The sequence below is a fragment of the Prunus avium genome, chromosome 2 (assembly GCF_965620075.1).
Source record: "Prunus avium chromosome 2, drPruAviu1.hap1.1, whole genome shotgun sequence".
Lineage (NCBI taxonomy): Eukaryota > Viridiplantae > Streptophyta > Magnoliopsida > Rosales > Rosaceae > Prunus > Prunus avium.
The window spans coordinates 12,700,935-12,721,660 of record NC_142285.1 but is presented as its reverse complement, the minus strand read 5'-3'; the positions used below and the strand labels follow the sequence as shown (position 1 = coordinate 12,721,660).

The window sequence follows — 20,726 nt, the reverse complement described above, 5'->3', positions numbered from 1 at the left end:
TTTTATTTTTAACATGTTAGTTTGTTGCCTGCTTGAAATTATTATTTTAGACATCATGATGTCTTTAATTGTAGCGTTTAAGTTTATCTTTGATTAAAAAAAAAATTGGTCGGAATGAATTCAATTGGAAAAATTCTATATGCACCCATAAATCTTACAAGTGCACCAAATTTTGTAGAACAGCCTCGTCTACACATTAAAAATACAATTTACTTATTCATTTGTTACACCAGACCCAAGCTTTCGAGAGTTTCACAAAAAACCTTGAAGATAATGCTAGATATTTTATGAATTTAAAAACTGAAAAATGATTTTCTTAAGGAAAAAAGAACTCAATATCAGGAAATTATAATTTTGTTTTGCCTTGCATTTTGATAAGAGGAATTGTGCAAGTAAAAGTTTCGAACGAAACAATTTTTGTTCTTATACAAGTGGTATCGGGGGAGGGGGGAGTTCGAACTGAGGATCTCCGGATCCAAGAGTAAATGCTCTTTAATGATTTAGCTACAATGAGCAATTTTAATGGTTCAAACCAAACATCTTAAACATAATTCCGTTTTTCCCAAAAAGAAATTAAAAAGGAGAGGACAACACGAAAGAAAAGGAGGTAGGCACTTTGGACTAAGGCCTTTGGTGGCTTGTCTGGTAGCCGTTCAAATTTGATGCATGGCAGAAAAACTGGTGGCCTGGAAAGCAGTCTTTTCATTTGTTGATTTTGGTTGTGGTTGTCGTTTAACAAGCGTTTAGCCACCCATCTCCACTAGAACCAACAACAAACACTAGATTCAACAAGAGAGCTACAAAATTTTGTAAGCCAAAACCACCCAAGAATTAATTACTTTTTCACTCTTCTAGTCCTGGATTGAAATCAGACTTAGAATTTTATTAGACCCTTTTCATAATGTTGTTGACATTAATTTTCCCACCACCTCCTTCGATTTTCATGGCAGCAATGTCAGTGATTAGCTTCACATCATTAGCCAATGCTGGGTTCTCAGAGCTGAGAGGAAAGCACATGCAATATTCCAAGTTCTGGAATTTCAATTCTTCTCAAAAATCAGCAGAAAAAAAGCAGAAAATTCCACAACTATCTGGTAGAACAGGCATGCTGATTTTGTATGCTCCTGCGTTTCTAGCCGCTCTCTCATGCTTGCTTTTTTTTCCCCATCACAGTACCAGGCATCTGTTGCTCTCCTCTGCTCTAACTCTTCATTTTCTTAAAAGGCTTCTTGAGGTACTAATTTCATTTAATTTAATTCCCTCCCCTCATTACAATTTCTTGAGTATTTGTTTAATATTCTTGAAGTCATTTTAAATACATGCGTGCATGGGATGGGAAGTTCTAATTTTATAGTGTTCTTTATAATTTGTCTGGAATTATAAATTGGGGTCGGGGTGCATCAAACCAAATGCCTATACTTTTCTTAGGGTGTTCATATTTGAACCCAATTTCTTCACTTCTTCTTCCCCCTATTTATTTATTTATTTATTTATTTATTAATGTATATGGTACAACCCAACTTTCTTTTTTTGATCAAATTAAGTTCCATTAGCAATCACAATAAACATTTCAAATATTCAATTAATCAAATTATAATTCTTCACAATATGGTTTCTACCTTGTTTTCTAGGTTCAGTTTGTGCACAGCTACAGTGGAGGTATGAGTATTGACACTGCAATCCCTATCTCTCTCAGTTACTTCCTGTCAACAGCAACCATGATTTATGGTCAAAACCTAACCCAAGGGCTTCCAGAGCCCCCAATTGATTTGAAGGAGCCTGGGATTCTCTTGTTTCTGATAGGAATTTCTGGCAACTTCTATCATCACTACATTCTTTCAAAAATGAGGTCAAAGGGTGACAAGGAGTATAAGATTCCAAAGGGTGGTTTGTTTGAACTTGTGATATGCCCCCACTATTTCTTTGAGATCATGGGATTTTTTGGGGTTTCTTGCATTTCTCAGACTCTCTATGCATTCTCCTTCGCCATGGGAACCGCACTCTACTTGACGGGAAGGAGTTGTGCCACCAGGAAATGGTATCTTTCCAAGTTTAAAGAGTTTCCCCAAACTGTCAAGGCTCTCATTCCATATGTTTTGTAGATGTCTTGGATTGGAAGTGTGTTGTTAGATGAAATTTTAGAGTTCATCTTATTGCTAAAATATGAAGGGCTTCTTAGATCTAGGTTCAAAACGATTAGCTGTCATTTAGTCCAGTCCTCGCGTTTTTGGTTTTAGATGTAGGTCCTTTGACATTTATTACTTTTTTGTTGTGTCAATTTTACCCTTTAAGGTAAATAAGGAAAACACATTGAAAATCTAAATTTAATGGATTATTTCCTTGTAATTGAATTCCAGAATTTGAATTTTGAATTTTTTTCCTTGATAATATTCCTAATATATAGATAAAATACAATTTAATCAATAAAAAAGTAAAGACTCACATATTATACCAATCGATCAGACAAGCACCCACATTAAATTATGTACCTGACATACAAGTAAATCATGTTAATACATACAAATATATATGTACCTGCCTTACAGGTAAGTGTTTTTTTCTTGAGTTTTCTTAAGCAGTTTTTTCTGGAGCTTCATATTTATATATACGTACATGTCTTCCATGTAATAGTGTTTTTTTTTTCCCAAAGAAATTTTGTATGAATTTTTATCTCAGTTGAGTTTAAAGATCCATACCAAAATATTATATGAGTTCAATTAGCTAGGCTAAAGGGTATAACTACCTAGACTAGAGGTAATTTATGGATTTAATTACCTGGATCAGAGGTAATTTATGGGTTTAATTACCTGCATATTGCATACGAGGTGTATGCATAGGTACCTTACCTATTGTTAAGGTATGAAGTTTTTATGAACTCTTATTACAAATTTTGATGTCAGTATACCTTGGGAAAATTTCAGAATTCAATAAATAGATTTGCAATTAAATTCAAATCAAATATGATAATTAATATCCTACAAATCAATAACTTACCAGTTTTACGAATTCATAATTTACCTTATTTATGTTTTAGGTGCATAACTGGAACAAAAAATTAAATATCTTGGATCAACAACAATTTATGTGTGGATTGCACCCAAAATCTCTCCTCATAATTGGACTTATGCCAAATTTTCTAAAATATGAATAAGGTTTGAATACTTTAGGTTAATTGTATTCTTCTTTATAAGGAGATATATAGGAGTTTACAAGAGTGCTTTACAAGGAAATAGATAGAGTAATTAATTAGGAGAATATCTCCTAATTATATAAGGGTGTGTCAACTATATGAAACAAGGAAGTAAATCAACTAATTAACTTAGGAAATAAATCACCTTGATTTTGTAGGTTAACTCACGTCAACACTCCTCAAGTTGGTGCATATACGTCATCAGTGCCCAATTGGTAAGTGAGTCATAAAACACTCGTCCATAGATAGCTTTTGACAAGACATCCGCTAACTGATCTTTTGATTTTACAAAGGGTAGGCAGATGATTTTGCTCTCAATTTTTTCTTTGATGAAATGTTTATTTACCTCAACATGTTTTGTTCGATTATGTTGAACTGGATTATGAGCAATATTGATCGCTGACTTGTTATCACAATGTAATTGCATGGGCCTCTCTGGTTTAAAACCCAATTCTGTTAAGAATCCTCTAATCCATAATAATTCACAAACTCCTTGAGCCATACCTCGATACTCTGCTTCTGCACTAGACCGAGCAACCACATTTTATTTTTTACCCTGCCAAATGACTAGGTTACCTCCAACAAATGTAAAGTAACCTGATGTAGAGCGTCTATCTGTAATGGAACTAGCCCAATCAGCATCTGTATATTCAAAAACTTCAAGATTTCCATTATTTGGGAACATTAAACTATTTTCCAGGAGTTGACTTTAAGTATCTTCAGATCCGATCAACTGCATTCCTATGAGAAACACTGGGTGAATGCATAAACTGACTAACCACACTCACAACATATGAAATATATGGTCTTGTGTGTGCCAAATATATCAACTTTCCAACAAGACACTGGTATTTTTTCTTATTGGTTGGCAAATGGTCCATATCTTCACACAACTTGTGATTCATCTCAATAGGTGTGTGAGCAGACTTACATTCTAGCATTACTGTTTCAGTTAGTAGATCCATCATATACTTCATGTGCGACAGAAAAATACCAGTTTTTGACATTGCTACTTCAATTTCGAGGAAGTATTTCAGAGCACCTAAATCCTTCATCTCAAATTCCTAAGACAAATATTTTGTAGCTTCTGTTGCTCTCCTGCATCGTTCCCAGTTACGACCATGTCCTCCACATAAACAATTAATGCCGTGATTTTTCCTCCATCACGCTTTAAGAATAGGTTGTGGTCTGAATTACATTGAGTGTATCCAAAATTCTTCATGGACTTAGTAAATCTTCCAAACCATGCATTGGGAGATTGTTTTAACCCATATAATGACTTTCTAAGCTTGCAAACATGATTTTTCTTATCATGAGCTAAATTACATCCTGGTGGAAAATCTATTCTTCCAAGTCTCCATGTCAGAAGGCATTTTTAACATCAAACTGATGTAGTTGCCAATCTAGATTTGCTACTAGAGACAGTTGGACTCTAATAGTGTTGATCTTGACTACTGGGGCAAAGGTCTCCTGGTAGTCCACCCCATACCTCTATATATACCCCTTCGCCACCAATCTAGCTTTATATCGTTCAATGGATCCATCTGCTTTAAGTTTCACAGTATAAATCCACCTGCATCCCATCGTCTTCTTTCCGTGAGGTAAAGGCATGAGCTCCCATGTGGCATTCTTGTAAAAAGGGGTATCTGTATCCTTTATGCTTTCTGAAATCAAATCATCATGATATATTTCATTAATGTTATCAATTTCAGGGGGAAATGTTACGTGAATGACATCCTCAGCAGGTGATTGGTACTACTATAGCTAAATACGGGTCCGTAGCGAGTAAAATCTCATAAAACAGGTCAACTTCCTCCTCCTGATTTTGACAGGGTGGAGGCGACTGGTCGTTTTGAAGCAGAGGCATAGGATTTGCAAATCTAAGTGGTGGCGACTGGTCGTTTTGAGGCATATTCACATCCTGTGTACAAAAAAGGGGAGGTGATCGGTCGTGTGAGAGAAGCGACTAGTCACTTAGACTTTGAGACACGTCCACTATGAAAAAACCTAGAAATTCCGGGGTGTTGAAATTCTCTTCATGTGCTTCTGAAAAGTATATGTCGTGTTCCTGAAACAGTACATCCATGGAGGTATATACCTTCTGACCTGGAGAGTGATAACATCGTAGCCTGTCTGATGAGGGGCATAGCCAATGAAAACACACTTTACTGTGCGGGGATCCAATTTATTTCGTTGGTGATCATGTAAGTGTACGAATACAACATAGTCGAAAATCTATGGTTCAAGGTTTGGAGTGGGAGGTATGTGCAAATGGTGAGTGTTTGAAAAGGAGTTTCGAAATTCAAGATACTTGAGGGAATCATATTGATAAGGTAAGCTGTAGAGAGTATAGCCTCGCCCCAAAAAAATCGAGGCATGTTGGCACCAAATAGAAAGGCACGAACGACTTCCAGTAAATTTCAGTTCTTTCGCTCAACCACCCTATTTTGTTGGGGAGTATATAGTCACTAGCATTGATGTATGATGCCATGATCCTGTAAGAATTTGTTAAGATCATGATTAAGAAATTCTCCACCATTGTCAAAACGGAGAACCTGGATTTGGGCATGAAACTGAGTCGCCACCATTTTATGGAATTGTTGAAACATTAAACTGAATTCCCCTTTGGTTTTGAGAAGAGAAACCCAGGTCATTCGAGTGCAGTCATCAATGAAAGTGACAAACCATCGAGCTCCAGCCGGAGTAGCAATTTGAGCAAGCCCTCAAACATCAGAATGAATAAGGGAGAAGGGAACTAAACTTTTATTTGTATTTAATGGGAACGAAAAATGATGGCTCTTAGCCAATTCACACGTATTACACTGGAAGCTGGAAACATTAAAACTAAAAAATAATGATGGAAACAACTTCTTTAGATTGCTGAACGAGGCATGCCCAAGAGGTTTATGCCATAACCAAACTTTGTCTCTCTGCCTCTCAGAATTAGCTCCACTTTTTGTTAAAGCTTGACCAACCTTGGTCTCACTATCCGGTGCGCAGTCCAAGTAGTAGAGTTTGCCCCGCCTAGTACCACAACAATCGCCTTCCCGATGAACATGTCTTGAAAAACGCACTAATTCGGCCAAAATATTACAGTACACCCCAAAGTAGTAGTAAGTTGTGCAATATACAACAAGTTATGGTCCAAGAATGGAACAACCAATACATAATCAAGTTTGATGAAGTTAGAGAGAGATAGAAAGCCCTTCCCAACCACAGGGGAGGGAGTGCCATTAGCATTAGACACCACCGACTGCGTGGATCGTTTGCAAGTAATAAGTTGGCCAGGATCAAATGTCATGTGATCCATAGCACCCATGTAATAATTCATGCATGCTTTGGAGAGGACGTATGTAAAGCAGAACCTTTAGTGGTGGATATAGAAGCACAAGCTTGTGTAGCCTGTTCAGCAAGATTAATCGCATGCTTCTATGAGTATGCAAGGAGGGAGAGAATCATAGGGGGGCCTGACATCGCAGCGGAAGGAAGATTTGATATGAGTGTATAGTTGTGGTTAAGGAGTTGATTTGAGAATTTGAGGAATTTGATTTGAGGTGTATGTGTTTAATGAGTTTGATAAGATGATTTGATTTGAGAAGGAAGGAATTTGATTTAGGATTTGGGTTTGAATTTGAGCATATGATTTGAGGGCTTAGAGACGACCTAGGATCGGCCGCTCTCATACCATACTAAAATATGAATAAGGTTCGTGTTGACACCATGTTGACCTTGTTAGAAATGTGCCCTAAGAGCCAATACATTTGATGTGATCTCCTTAGAATACATTTCATATATGATATATAAAGGGCAAACTTAATTTGTTATCTTTTACATCGTGTAAAGAAACAAATGTCCAGGGTATGCTAAATAAGAGATAAAGTAATCTAAAGAAGATTAGATTCGGGAGACCTTTAATCTCTAACTGTAGCATCCCAAAATGTTCCTAATCATAGGTTATCAAATGGGCATTGATAAACCGTCAAGATTAGCGCATATTATGTATGCTCAATTGGGAGGATGATTAGTCTCAAACCATTTGTGTAGTTGACACTAATACAAGTATGTGGGTGCTCATTAGTGAATGAGTACACTGAACGCGATCAACTGTAGTTCTCATATGGAGTATTTGTCTACATGTCAAATGAGAACTCATAGTTGCAATAATGCAAATTAGTCCTTAGACCTGAGGCATCATGGTTGTCCTGTGATGCGTTATTGATCTTTGATAGCTCTTAAAGGCAAGCCGTAAAAGATTTGTCTTAAGTGTTGTTGGGATCTCTTAATTCATCATAGGGGCATGTGAATGTACAATAAGGAATCTCTACTTTCGATAAAGAAGGAGAATGTTTCAAGATGTGATTCAGTAAATCTTTGGCCAAAGTATTTTGAGCTTGATTTAGAAAGTTGTTCTTAATCACGTTCTTTTGAATCACATGAGGTTATAAATCATATTAGGGGTTTGACGTAATCAATCCGTACCCTAATAATATGATTTGAAACATTGTATAAGAGAAGGACCGTATTGCATTGCAATTCCAACTGAATAGGTTCTTCATCTATTCTGGTTAGCTTGGGTAGCCTTGATATATTGCTAGATGTCACTCTTGGCTTGTGGAAGTCCTAGGATTGATTGTGATCGATCCAAATAAAGGAAGAATTAAAAAGGGGTTTTAATTCTAGTTGGTTAGAAAGAGTTCTAATATTTTCCCACTGCCTTGCTAATTAGAACCTAATGGATCGCACACCTTAAATGGTTAACTTTGAGTAATACAAATGAGAATGAGGAAATCAATTTGATTGATTTGATGTGGATGATTTACTACGTGTAAAAACGTATTTGGGCCTCGGTAATAGTTAAGAAAAGTCCAAATGGTTGGGTATCAAGCCCAAGGGCTTAAGACACCTAAATATTATGGTTTAAGTGTCATAAGGCCCAACTTTGGAAGCCCAATGGGGTTTGGCCGAAAATGCTTAAGTGAATGTGTATGGGAATTGTTTCCATAAGCTCATTAACACACAAACACAATCCAACATCAACCAAATGGGTTTGGGAGATCAAAGAGAGATAAAAGAGAGTTTTCAAGAGTGAAACACTTTCATCTTTCAAAGTGGTTTAGATTGAAACCAATCTTGAGAATCTTGCACTAGCATCCAAGTATTCTCAAGATACTTATTCTCATCTCAAGGTTCCATTGGTGTGGAGACTTAGAGGCCATATACTTTTGTGGCTCACATGGAGGAGAAAGATCAAGGAGCAAAGATCAAAGATCAAAGAGGAGATCAACAAAGAGGAAATCATCAAGAGAAGACCAAACACAAATTGGTTCATATAATTGCTTCAAGGGTAATTAGATCTTACCTTTTCTCTTGAATTTTCATTTATGAAAAACATATCAATGTTCATGGCTTAAGATACTTGGAAGAAGTTTTGTTTTTGGATTTAAACAACCACCTTAGACTTTCGCTGCGATTAATTTGATTAAATGCATGTTTAATATTCAAATGAACTTTGGAAAAATGTTTTGAATTTCCTACAGACCTCACCTCCTTCTTAAGCAAATCCCACAAATCAAGGGATAACCCTTGCTTGTCATCATGGACGGATCCATAGAGGAGCAAGGGTGGTCAAGTGATCCCTACAACTCTGGAATCTGCCATTAGATGGGAGAAAATTGACCCCTGCAAATTGCTCAACGAAAGTCTCCAAAGAGCGAGCAACGCTTCTTGCGCTTCCTTTTTTGTTTTCCTCTATGTTAAAACGGCGTCATCTTAATAAAGCTTTTTTTTTTTTTTTTTTTTTTTAAACCTGGCCAAAATTATGTCGTTTATATTTAAGAAAGAAAAAAAAAATCGCCTATGTTTAACAGAGGCAGGCAGCACGACAATTTCCTCCCCTCCCTCAAATGAGTTTTAGCTCATTTATGTACCCATAAACTACTGTACTCAACATAAGCCAACCAATATATATGTTAGTTTTGTGAATGTATAATACAAATAAACAATTAAGAGGCCAGATTAAGGAGATCTAGTAAGATAGTCTTCCTCTCAAAATTAAGAGGTTGGAGAAATTCCTATAGTCCCCTCACAAGGAAAATGAAATGTCAAGATCTTGGCACCTGTTGGCTGCTTGTTTCACACTGCATATACTCAAGTATGCTGTGAACCGTCCATTTTGGGATGGTTTCAAGCTTTGATATAAATGGAAAGAGAATCTCAACCGCACTGCGGTTCCCTCTTGTAGCTGCAACCTGTATTGGCTTCAAACCATCTTGTGGTGCAATAAAAAGTCACCATGAATTTATCTGGTTTTCTCAATCCCCATTTATTTTTAATGGATGAATTTAACTCATCTATGCCACTATCCATATGCAGCAACTCATGATCAAATACAGATTAACTTGTTCAGAATACTTACCAACTCCCTAGAAGTTAAAATTGAATTCGTATTCACATATATATTGTTTGAAACATTTACAAATTCTTTAATTATGATGTGGTTTTTTCTCATCGTGGACAATTGTAATGTGATTTTTTCTATTAATTATAAATTATCGTTTCATTTTTATGGGTTTATTTTTGTATAGAAATTTTTTACCCTTTTAAACGTTGACTCCTGCAAGAAAAATTCATGGATCAATCCCTGCTTGTCGTACCTCGCATCCCACGAAACAAGGAGTAGCCATACCACCTCCTATGCCTTCTCAATACCCAAGACCCCAAATCAAGGAGAGCCATGCAAAAGTCACAACAATAAAGCAACCTTGTCTACTCCAACTTGGACTATAAAAGGGAACTCACCACCTCCAAGCAAGGGGAGACCATCAACTGCCATTCTCTACTTCTCCAAGAGCTATCCAAAGCCCTCCCAAGCTCTCTAGTTCTCTTCTACTAGAGCTCTCAAGCATCTCTCCCCATATCTCTGTCATGTACAATGTAATCTCCATATTCAAATACAAATACGAAGCTATAAACTGTAGTGGATGTAGCCCCATTATGGCTGAACCACTAAAACACTTGTGTTATGTGTGTGATTATGTCTCAATATGTTAGGTACAAATTCGCCCATTAACAATTTGAATACTTTAGATTAATTGTATTCTTCTCCATAAGGATGTATATATAGGAGTTTATGAGGGTACTTTACAAGGAAATAGATATAGTAATTAATTAGGAGAATATCTCCTAATTATACAAGGATGTGTCAACTATATGAAATAAGGAAGTAAATCATCTAATTAACTTAGAAAATAAATCTCCTTGATTTAGTCGGTTAACTCACGTCAACAGTTATTAGGACCCTCTCACCATTTTGAAAACTTGTCTTCATATATGTTGTAACTTGTATCTAATTTGTTTCATATTTACACTTACATCTCATCTTTTTATGCAAATATAGATTGTCTGCAGTATTTGGCAATGACTAATTTGTAAGAATTACTTCAATTGAGCTTAAAGGCTTAGTTAAAAGTCCATGACACTTCATTCCTTTCCTCCCTCGGTTATCCTTTACATATAAGGTGTATTGTAATGAAAGAAAAAAGTTAACTGAGCCTTGCACCAGAGTTCAGTCTCCTTCCTTCTACTTAGTTTAAAATATCATTTTGTCGCGATGAGCTTGCAGCTGACGTGGTTAAAAACAGTTACCCTTGCACATATAGTTATGTGTTTCAATCTCCCCTCCCCTACTATCGTTTATATAAAAGAAAAAAAAAATTGTCACCTTGTCAAAAAAAAAAAAGTTAATCGGCTACTTAATTATCTTTTAAGTTGAAAAAAAGGACAAAAGATAGGATAACATTTTGTAATTTTTTTTCTTTCATTATATAAAGGGTTTTCTACAATTTTGCCCTTTGAACTATTTGCATATTATCAATTTAGACCTTAATAATTTTTTCGATAAATTAAGAATTCCAATTGTTTAAAAATTGCCAATTGAGGGCCTACCATCAATTTTTTCAAATTCCATCTAAATTTCCATCTAAATTAAGGGTAAATTTGTAAATTTATTATAAAAAATTAAAAAATTAAAAAAAAAAACTCACCTACTGTTATAAACTATATGTAATGGATGCCCACCATGGATTAGTATACCTAATGTATGTCACATCGTATCCAACTATACCTACCATATGACTCACCCTCCCAATTACTCACTATATTATATTTGTAATAGTCTATTCTAGCTGCCTATAAATAGGCACTCAATGAAGATGAAAGATACGAGCTTAAGAAGAGAAATTCCATAGTTACTCTCTTCCTCTTCAATTCTCTCTTAACTCTCTTAGTTTTATATTACGTTATCAGCACGAGTCTCTAACCACCCGAGGCTCTTGATTGAACTCGATACACAACAATGTCAAACCTTGCCAAGATCGATTTCATTGCACTAGATATTTCTGGAAAGAATTATCTAACGTGGGTTCTGGATGCTGAAATCCACTTGCAAGCAAATAATTTGGGAAATACCATCAGGGAAGGAAATCAAGCATCCCTGCAGGATCGTGCAAAAGTAATGATTTTCCTTCGACGACATCTTCATGAAGGATTAAAGACTGAATATCTTGGAGTAAAAGATCCAGCAATACTCTGGAAAAATTTGGAAGAAAGATATGACCACCAAAAGAGCATAATACTTCCAAAGGCTCGATATGATTGGATGCATCTGCGTTTGCAGGATTTCAAATCTGTAAATGAGTATAATTCAGCATTGTTTAAAATTGTATCTCAATTAACCTTGTGTGGAGACAGAATTACAGATGAAGACATGCTGGAAAAGACATTCACTACTTTTCATGCATCCAACATGCTCCTGCAGCAGCAATACAGAGAAAGGGGGTTTAAGAAATATTCCCAACTGATTTCATGTCTTCTTGTTGCAGAACAAAACAATGAGCTTTTAATGAAAAATCATCAGTCTCATCCAACGGGATCAAAACCATTCCCTGAAGCGAATGCAAATGAAAATATGCAAACATTATGGCCTGAAGCAAATGCAAGCCGATATGGGCGTGGTCGTGGACGCGGCCGTGGACACGGCCGAGGACGAGGTCGTGGTCGTAATTATGACAATTACCGAAATCAAGTAAGTCATAAGAGAAACACATCACACCACCAGCAGTGGAATAATAATGATAGAAAAGGAAAAGGAAAAGTGATGTATAATTCCCAAAAGAAAGATGATGATGCTTGTTATAGATGTGGAGGGAAAGGACACTGGTCACGTACATGTCGTACACCAAAACATCTTGTTAATCTATATCAAGAATCAATCAAGGGAAAGGGAAAGGAAAAGGAAAAGGAAACAAACTACACTGATTTCGATAATCTTTTTGATAATGATAACGAGCCGCTAGATATCACCCATTTAGAAGTTTCTGATTTCTTTACAGAAATAAATGGAAACACTGATCCCATAATCAATGAAGAAAATGCCAATGATGGTGGCAATGATGGCAATGATAGCAATGATGGGCATGATGCCTATGATGACATGAATGATGAATGATTCAATGTTGAACTTTGCATTGTACTTTATGTTGTGTGTTTAAAATTCCGCATGTTGTGTTTAATACTTAAAATAAAGGGCTTGTTGTATGGAGTGTTTCAATTTCTGCATTTTTGTGTAATGTTTTTAATTCAATAAGATGGATTCATGATCTAATTATCTTTATCATCTTATATAGAAATATGAAAAATATCAATGCTTTGAGCTATTCCAAAAGATGTGATGGAGATGTATGTCTAGTAGACAGTGCAACAACGCATACGATTCTTCGAGATAAGAAATATTTTACGCACTTAAAAATAGCTAAAGCCAATGTAAATACCATTTCGGGTACTTCCAAGTTAATTGAAGGCTCCGGGTGAGCCACAATAATACTTCCTGGGGGAACAAACATTTATATAGAAAGTGCTTTGTATTCAGTCAAATCCAGAAGAAATCTACTGAGTTTTAAAGATCTTCGTCTTAATGGATTTCATATTGAAACCATGAATGAGGGGAACAAAGAATATCTTTGCATCACTTATATTAACTCATGCCAGAAGCATGTAGTGGAAAAACTTCCAGCTTTCTCATCAGGATTATATTATACTACCATAAGTGCAGTAGAATCAAATTATATAAACCAGAAGTTTAATAACCAGAAACTATTCATGCTCTGGCATGATAGACTTGGTCATCCAGGGACAACAATGATGCGTCGGATAATTGGAAATACATTTGGTCACCCATTGAAGGACCAGAAGATTCTTCCACAGAGTGATTGCCCATGTGTGGCTTGTTCACAAGGAAAGTTGGTTATTAAACCATCAATGGTAAAAGTTGTTGGTGAATCTCCCATGTTTTTACATCGGATTCAAGGAGATATTTGTGGACCTATTCACCCACCATGTGGACCTTTTCGTTATTTTATGGTATTAATAGATGCATCTTCCAAATGGTCACATGTTTGCTTACTTTCTACAAGGTCTAATGCTTTTGCAAAACTACTTGCTCAAATAATTAAATTAAGGGCACATTTTCCTGATTATCCTATTAAAACTATTCGTCTTGATAATGCTGGTGAATTTACATCTCAAGCCTTTGATGATTATTGCATGTCAATTGGTATTAATGTTGAACACCCTGTTGCACACACTCATACTCAAAATGGTTTAGCAGAAAATTTTATCAAACGCCTTCAAATGATTGCTAGACCCCTAATTTTTAGATCACAATTACCCCCTTCGATCTGGGGACATGCTATATTACATGCTGCATCTTTAGTTCGCATTCGTCCAAGCTCTATTCATCAATACTTTCCATTGCAACTTGTTTTTGGACAACAACCTAATATTTCTCATTTAAAGATTTTTGGTTGTGCTGTTTATGTCCTAATTTCTCCACCACAACGAACTAAAATGGGTCACCAACGACGTCTTGGCATTTACATTGGATTTGATTCTCCATCCATCATTAGATATCTTGAACCCTCAACGGGTGACATGTTCTTGGCACGATTTGCAGATTGCCACTTTAATGAGACAGTTTTCCCGCCGTTGGGGGAGAAAAAGTACCGATTCCAGAAGAACGGCGTGAAATTACATGGAATGTACCATCACTATCTCATCTTGATCCACATACAAATCAAAGTGAACATGAAGTTCAAAGGATCATTCATTTGCAAAACATTGCAAATCAATTACCGGACGCATTTACTGATACAAAGAAAGTGATAAAGTCTTATATACCGGCCGTAAATACTCCCTCAAGGATTGATATCCCTGAAGGACAACATGATAACACATCAAAGGCACGCCTGAAGCGTGGGCGTCCTGTGGGTGCTAAAGATAAAAATCCCCGAAAGAGAAAGACACTAGTGCATATTCCAGAAGAATATAAAATCATAAAAGGTACTCCTGAAGAGACAATAACTGATCAGTTTAAGGTTGATAAAAACACTGCCCCTGTAGCGGCATATGCACCCGAAGATACACATGATGAGATTAGTTTAAATTACATGAGTACAGGAGAAAGCTGGAATAGAAAGGAAGTGATTATAGATAATATATTTGCTTACAAAGTTGCAATAGATATTGCAAAAGACAATGAGGATCCTGAACCAAAAACGGTTGATGAATGTCGACATAGAAAAGATTGGCCAAAATGGAAAGATGCTATACAAGCAGAGTTAGATTCATTGGAAAACCGTAAAGTATTTGGACCAGTAGTCCGAACACCTGAAGGCATAAAACCTGTTGGACACAAATGGGTGTTTGTACGAAAACGAAATGAGAAAAATGAGATTGTGAGATACAAAGCACGCCTTGTAGCACAAGGTTTCTCACAGAAACCCGGGGTTGATTATAATGAAACATATTCCCCCGTGATAGACGCAATTACATTGCGCTACTTGATTAGCCTGGTTGTCACAGGAAAGCTTGATATGCGACTTATGGATGTTGTTACAGCATATTTATACGGATCACTTGATACTGATATTTATATGACAATCCCCGAAGGTTTTAAAAATCCTGTAACAAATATTCCAAAGCAATGTGGTTTGTATTTGATCAAATTACAACGGTCCTTGTATGGACTAAAGCAATCAGGGAGAATATGGTACAACCACCTTAGCGAATACCTCTTACAAGAAGGGTATATAAACAATCCTATTTGTCCGTGTGTCCTTATCAAAAGGACGGAAAATGGATTTGCTATTATTGCAGTTTATGTGGATGATTTAAATCTTGTAGGGACCCCTGAAGAGCTTACAAAAACTGCTGCATATCTAACAAAAGAATTTGAAATGAAAAATCTTGGGAAGACGAAATTTTGCCTTGGCTTGCAAATAGAGCATTTGTCAAATGGAATATTTATCCATCAATCAACATATACAGAAAAATTGTTGAAACGATTCTACATGGAAAAGGCTCATCCATTGAGTAGCCCTATGGTTGTTCGATCACTTGATATAAAGAAAGATATTTTTCGCCCAAGAGAAGATAATGAAGAGCGTCTTGGTCCAGAGGTACCATACCTTAGTGCAATTGGAGCTTTAATGTATCTAGCAAATTGTACACGACCTGATATTGCCTTCTCAGTAAATCTGTTAGCAAGACATAGCTCTGCACCAACAAAAAGGCACTGGAAAGGTATCAAACATATATTGAGATACCTTCGTGGAACAACCGACATGGGTTTATATTATTCAGAGAAATCAAAACCACAAATAGTCGGTTATGCAGATGCTGGTTATCTTTCTGATCCACATCATGGCAAATCTCAAACTGGTTATGTATTCACTTGTGGTGGCGCTGCCATATCATGGAGATCCATAAAGCAAACTCTAGTCGCCACTTCTTCGAACCATTCCGAAATATTAGCACTACATGAAGCAAGTCGTGAATGCATATGGTTGAGGAATATGACTCAACATATACTAGAAACGTGTGGATTGTCTTCAAATAAAAATACTCCAACAACAATATATGAAGACAATGCAGCTTGTATTACACAAATCAAGAATGGTTACATCAAGGGTGACAGAACTAAACACATTTCACCAAAGTTCTTCCACACCCATGAGCTTCAGAAAAGTGGTGAAATACATATCCAACAAATACAATCAAGCGACAACTTTGCAGATTTGTTCACTAAAGCATTACCAACTACAAGGTTCAGAAAGATGGTTCACGATATTGGGATGCGTAAACTCGCAAATCTTTTGCCAGCATCAGGGGGAGCGTGTGAGTCATAAAGATATCCACACACTGTACTCTTTTTCCTTCGTCCAGGTTTTTATCCCACTGGGTTTTTCCTGGCAAGGTTTTAATGAGGCAGTGTCACACGTTCGTCTGTGTTATATGGAACATAACACAAAATTATATGTAACACATGATTATGTACTCTTTTTCCCTTCGACCAGTTTTTATCCCACTGGGTTTTGCTGGCAAGGTTTTTAACGAGGCATATTTCATGCATGGTGGACATCCAAGGGGGAGTGTTATAAACTATATGTAATGGATGCCCACCATGGATTAGTATACCTAATGTATGTCACATCGTATCCAACTATACCTACCATATGACTCACCCTCCCAATTACTCACTATATTATATTTGTAATAGTCTATTCTAGCTGCCTATAAATAGGCACTCAATGAAGATGAAAGATACGAGCTTAAGAAGAGAAATTCCATAGTTACTCTCTTCCTCTTCAATTCTCTCTTAACTCTCTTAGTTTTATATTACCTACCTAAAATTAAACATTTAGCTTTTTTTAATTTTAAATTGATTAAAATATGAATAAAATATTAAAAAACCAACTAAAAATTAAAACACATCATCTCTCTCTCTCTCCCTCTGGGTTCTACGGGTTGCGGATGGGGGGTGGGTTCTGGGTTCGTTTGGGGGGGGGGGGGGGGGGGGAGTCATGGGGGAATCGGGGGAGAAGAAATTGCCGAAGGGGGTGGGGCGCTGGTTTGGGTCAGTGGGAATCGCGGGAGAAGAAATCGCTGGGGTGGGAGAAGAAATCGGGGGAAGGGGGTCTGGATGGTTGCGGGCTGGGGTTCGGGGTTCGGGGTTCGGGGGGTGTTGTGGGTGAAAAACAGAAAGGAGGAGGGGTCTGCGGGGGTGGGGGATGGCGAAATCGTGGGGAGGTGAAATGGGTGGATGGCGGTTTGGGGGTTGGGGTGAGGGAATAATCAGGTTCAAAACCAAACTTGAACAACTTTGCCAAGACAGATAAGCTACCGCCCTTTTGGCCCAGATGACAAAAACAGTTAATCATAATGTTCATACAAACGTTAGGAATAATTGGCAACAAATCCATTTGTTTGCACAAAGAGATGGCATCACAATAATGTTTCAATTTCGCAATTTGACTCAATATTTGATTGAAACCCACAATTGAAGGCAGAGGACACGTTTGAGGCTGGAGGATCAAACCCCCAGAATCTGAAACTTGGATGGAGGGCGGAGCCACAGTGGGGTTGCACGATCTCTTGGAAGCCATAAAAATAGGCTTGGAGGTCCCTCGAGTAGCTGGTGCGACCTCTGTGCTCCACGAATTGGCTGAAGGAGAAGCCTGTGCGCGCAGCACAGCGCGCCTGCCTTTATTTTTTAAAAGCAACCTAGGCAAAACGACATCGTTTTGGGTCAAGGAAATTTTTTTAAATTACCTGGCCAAAACGACGTCGTTTTGGGCCAGGTCTAAAAAGAGAAAGGGTTATCTGCTGAATTGCCCCCTGAACTTGTACATAACTCTCAATTTACCCCATGACCTTTTTTTTTAGTGAATTAAGGAGTCGAATTAAATTTTATTATCAATGTTCCCCCCACCGTCAAAATTCGAACATTTCATCCATTAATCCGTCCATTTGACTCACGTTGACTCTTTTTTTAGGGTTTTTTAGGGGTTTTTTTTTCAGCGCCTTTTTTTTTGGAAAACAATTGAAGAAAAAAAGGAAAATTGAAAAAAAAGAAAGAAAAAAAGAAAAAAGATCCTGAGAGCCCAGCCCCCACCCCTCGATTTCTTTCTCCCCTCAATTCTCCCATGACCACCCCTTGCCCCTACCACCCCTCCCCCACAAACCCAGAAATCCAAGCCAGCAACCACAAACCCAGCAATGTCAAACCCAACCCCACCTCCGATTCTTCCAGGCTCAACCTCATCTACAACCACCGCAATCTCTGACTGCTCTGCCTAATCCCAAGCTTCGATCGCCACCCCAACCTCCAGCGCCTTCCTCAACCACATCTTGGAAAATCTCCACAACGGCCTCTCTGAGCGCCGCTCCTGGTTGGAGCTCTTTCGCCAAGCCCCGATCACCAAGATGAGTTTGCTGATGAGAATATTAATTCAAACATAAACATATTTCACAAACCAGATGGGGCTTCCTCAGCATAAAAGTATAAAGCAAGTGGAGATGGTGGGTCCTAACTTGCTTGGTCCCCATATGATCTTCCCATGTTTTGTTTTGTTGATGGCGAGTGAGTGGTTTGTGGTTTGTTGTTTGCAGAATTCTTATAGTGCAGAATACTATATAGGATGTTAATTTGTCAACTACCAGGTATTCTTGTTGTTGGCGCGGGGGGAGGGGGGTGTGAAAAAACAGAACGGATTTGTGGTTTGTGGTTGCTAGTTGGGATTTCTGGGTTTGTGGGGGAGAGGTGAAAAACCAGATTTGGGTTTCTGGTTGCTGGCTGGGGTTTTTAGGTTTGTGAGGGAGGGGTGAAAAACCAAAAGGGGTTTCTGGGTTTGTGGTTACTGGCTAGGATTTTTGGGTTTGTAAGGGAGGAGTGGTAGAGGTAAGGGGTGGTCATGGGAGAATTGAGGGGAGAAAGAAATCGAGAGGTGAGGGGTGGGTTGCTGGGTTCTCAGGATTTTTTTCTTTAGTGTCTTTTTCTTTTTTTCTTCAATTTTCCTCTTTTTCTTCAACTTTTTTTCCAAAAAAAAGGCGCTAAATGACCAAAATAACCCTCAAAAGAGAGTCAACATAAGTCAAATGGACGGATTAATGGATGAAATGTTCGAATTTTGACGGTGGGGGAACATTGATAATAAAATTTCATTCGAGCCCTTAATTCGCTAAAAAAAAAGGTCAGGGTGTAAATTGAGAGTTATGTACAAGTTCAGGGGTTAATTCAACAGATTACCCAAAGAGAAAACAACTCGTTTTGGCCAGGTCTAAAAAACACAAAACAACAAATGCCCATCTTATCCTTCTATCTTATCCAACACCAATACTTCCATCTAAAACCCCCCCAATTTGTTTTTTGTTATACTTTTGTTGTTGTTAATTGATATTGTTATATTTTTGTTGTTGATAAATAATGTGTTGATAAATATTTTTTTAATTGATATTGTTATATTTTTCTTTGTTCGTTCTTTTCGTTCTTCTTTTTTAAAAATAAATAAATAAATAAATAACTGGGTCGAGGTGGAAAGCCAAAAAACATGGGTGCTGGAAACAAGGGATGAGATCTCAACATGCTTTCGTTATTCAAGGACGCTATCTGATGCTTTCTTTACCATTTAAACCAGGATATCCTTCAATCTGAAAACAAAAGCAAATTAGAGAGAAAACATAAGCAGAAATCAATCAAAAATGGAGTTCCCTTTGATTCCTTAAGCCTCAACATATTTGAATTCATCCCTTGCTCCTTCTTCAAACCAAGAAACAACACATGAAAATGTTGTGTTTCCACACCCCAATTTTCAGACCGGTTCTACCTCTGTGCAAGCTGCAAATATGCACAATGAAATCCCAGCAAATATGCATAAAGTCTTCAAAAACCCTTCTTCGTTCGGGTATAGAGGGTTTTTAGGGTAGGTTGGGGTTGATGCTAGAGTATTAGTGTGGGTGTTTGTCTGTAATTTTTTTGACAAAAATTTATTATTAGTTTTACATTAGTTTTAAATAATTAGATAGGAAACGATTCATTTGTCCTAAAAAATGCACAGTTTATCTTTAAAAAAATTCGATATTTTTACACTATGACCTTGTGACCCGAGAGTTCTGGATCTGCCAGGTGGGGTTTTTATTTTATTTATTTATAGTTTTATAAATGTTTAATTTTATGTAGGTGATGTTTTTATTTTTTTGTATAAAATTATAAATTTACCCTTAATTTGGATTGGAATTTGAAAAAATTAACGGTAAGCTCTCAATTGGCGATTTTTAAACAATTAAATTCCTTAATTTACCGAAATTTTTTATTAAGAAGCTAAATTGACAATATGGACATAATTCAAGAGGCAAAACCGCAGAAAACCCGAAATTTCAGAATAGTTAAAAAGACTCATGCGGTAGTGGACCTCAAAAACGATAAAATAATCTCCGACAAGTGTTAATTACATTCTGCATCCTGAAGTATGTACCAAATTTCATAATACACCCTAGTATATAAAATATTACAATGCTAACTTAAAGTTTGTAATTAATTTCAAATACGGCCCGAATGTTAACTCATTCGTTCATTTTGATAAAGTGGTGCACGAGGGCAAAGTTTGTGTATGGCAAATAAAAAATAATGAAAACAAAAAATTGG

General features: G+C 37.0%; 2 protein-coding genes across 3 annotated transcripts; both read left to right on the top strand.

Moving 5' to 3' along the window:
• The first annotated feature begins 640 nt into the window (after positions 1-640).
• Positions 641-2,351, top strand: LOC110769975 (uncharacterized). 2 transcript variants are annotated; one of them, XM_088247815.1, is made up of 3 exons: positions 645-809; positions 951-1,234; positions 1,632-2,351. In XM_088247815.1, the coding sequence occupies exons 2-3, from the start codon at positions 953-955 to the stop codon at positions 2,100-2,102; spliced, it is 753 nt and encodes a 250-aa protein (XP_088103941.1). In that variant the 5' UTR covers positions 645-809; positions 951-952; the 3' UTR covers positions 2,103-2,351. The 2 variants fall into 2 exon arrangements, with proteins under 2 accessions (XP_021829736.1, XP_088103941.1); XM_021974044.2 differs by having other exon boundaries at positions 641-1,234.
• Positions 2,352-11,543: 9,192 nt separating this feature from the next.
• LOC110772336 (uncharacterized) lies at positions 11,544-12,695 on the top strand. The gene has a single exon (XM_021976768.2). The coding sequence runs from the start codon at positions 11,544-11,546 to the stop codon at positions 12,693-12,695; it is 1,152 nt and encodes a 383-aa protein (XP_021832460.2).
• The last annotated feature ends 8,031 nt before the right edge of the window (positions 12,696-20,726 follow it).

Excerpts from the sequence above, each read along its gene's own strand:
- LOC110769975 (XM_021974044.2), top strand. The coding sequence starts at position 902 with ATGTTGTTGACATTAATTTTCCCACCACCTCCTTCGATTTTCATGGCA. Across the intron at positions 1,235-1,631 it reads TTCTTAAAAGGCTTCTTGAG|GTTCAGTTTGTGCACAGCTA; the intron begins GTACTAATTTCA and ends CTTGTTTTCTAG.
- LOC110772336 (XM_021976768.2), top strand. The coding sequence starts at position 11,544 with ATGTCAAACCTTGCCAAGATCGATTTCATTGCACTAGATATTTCTGGA.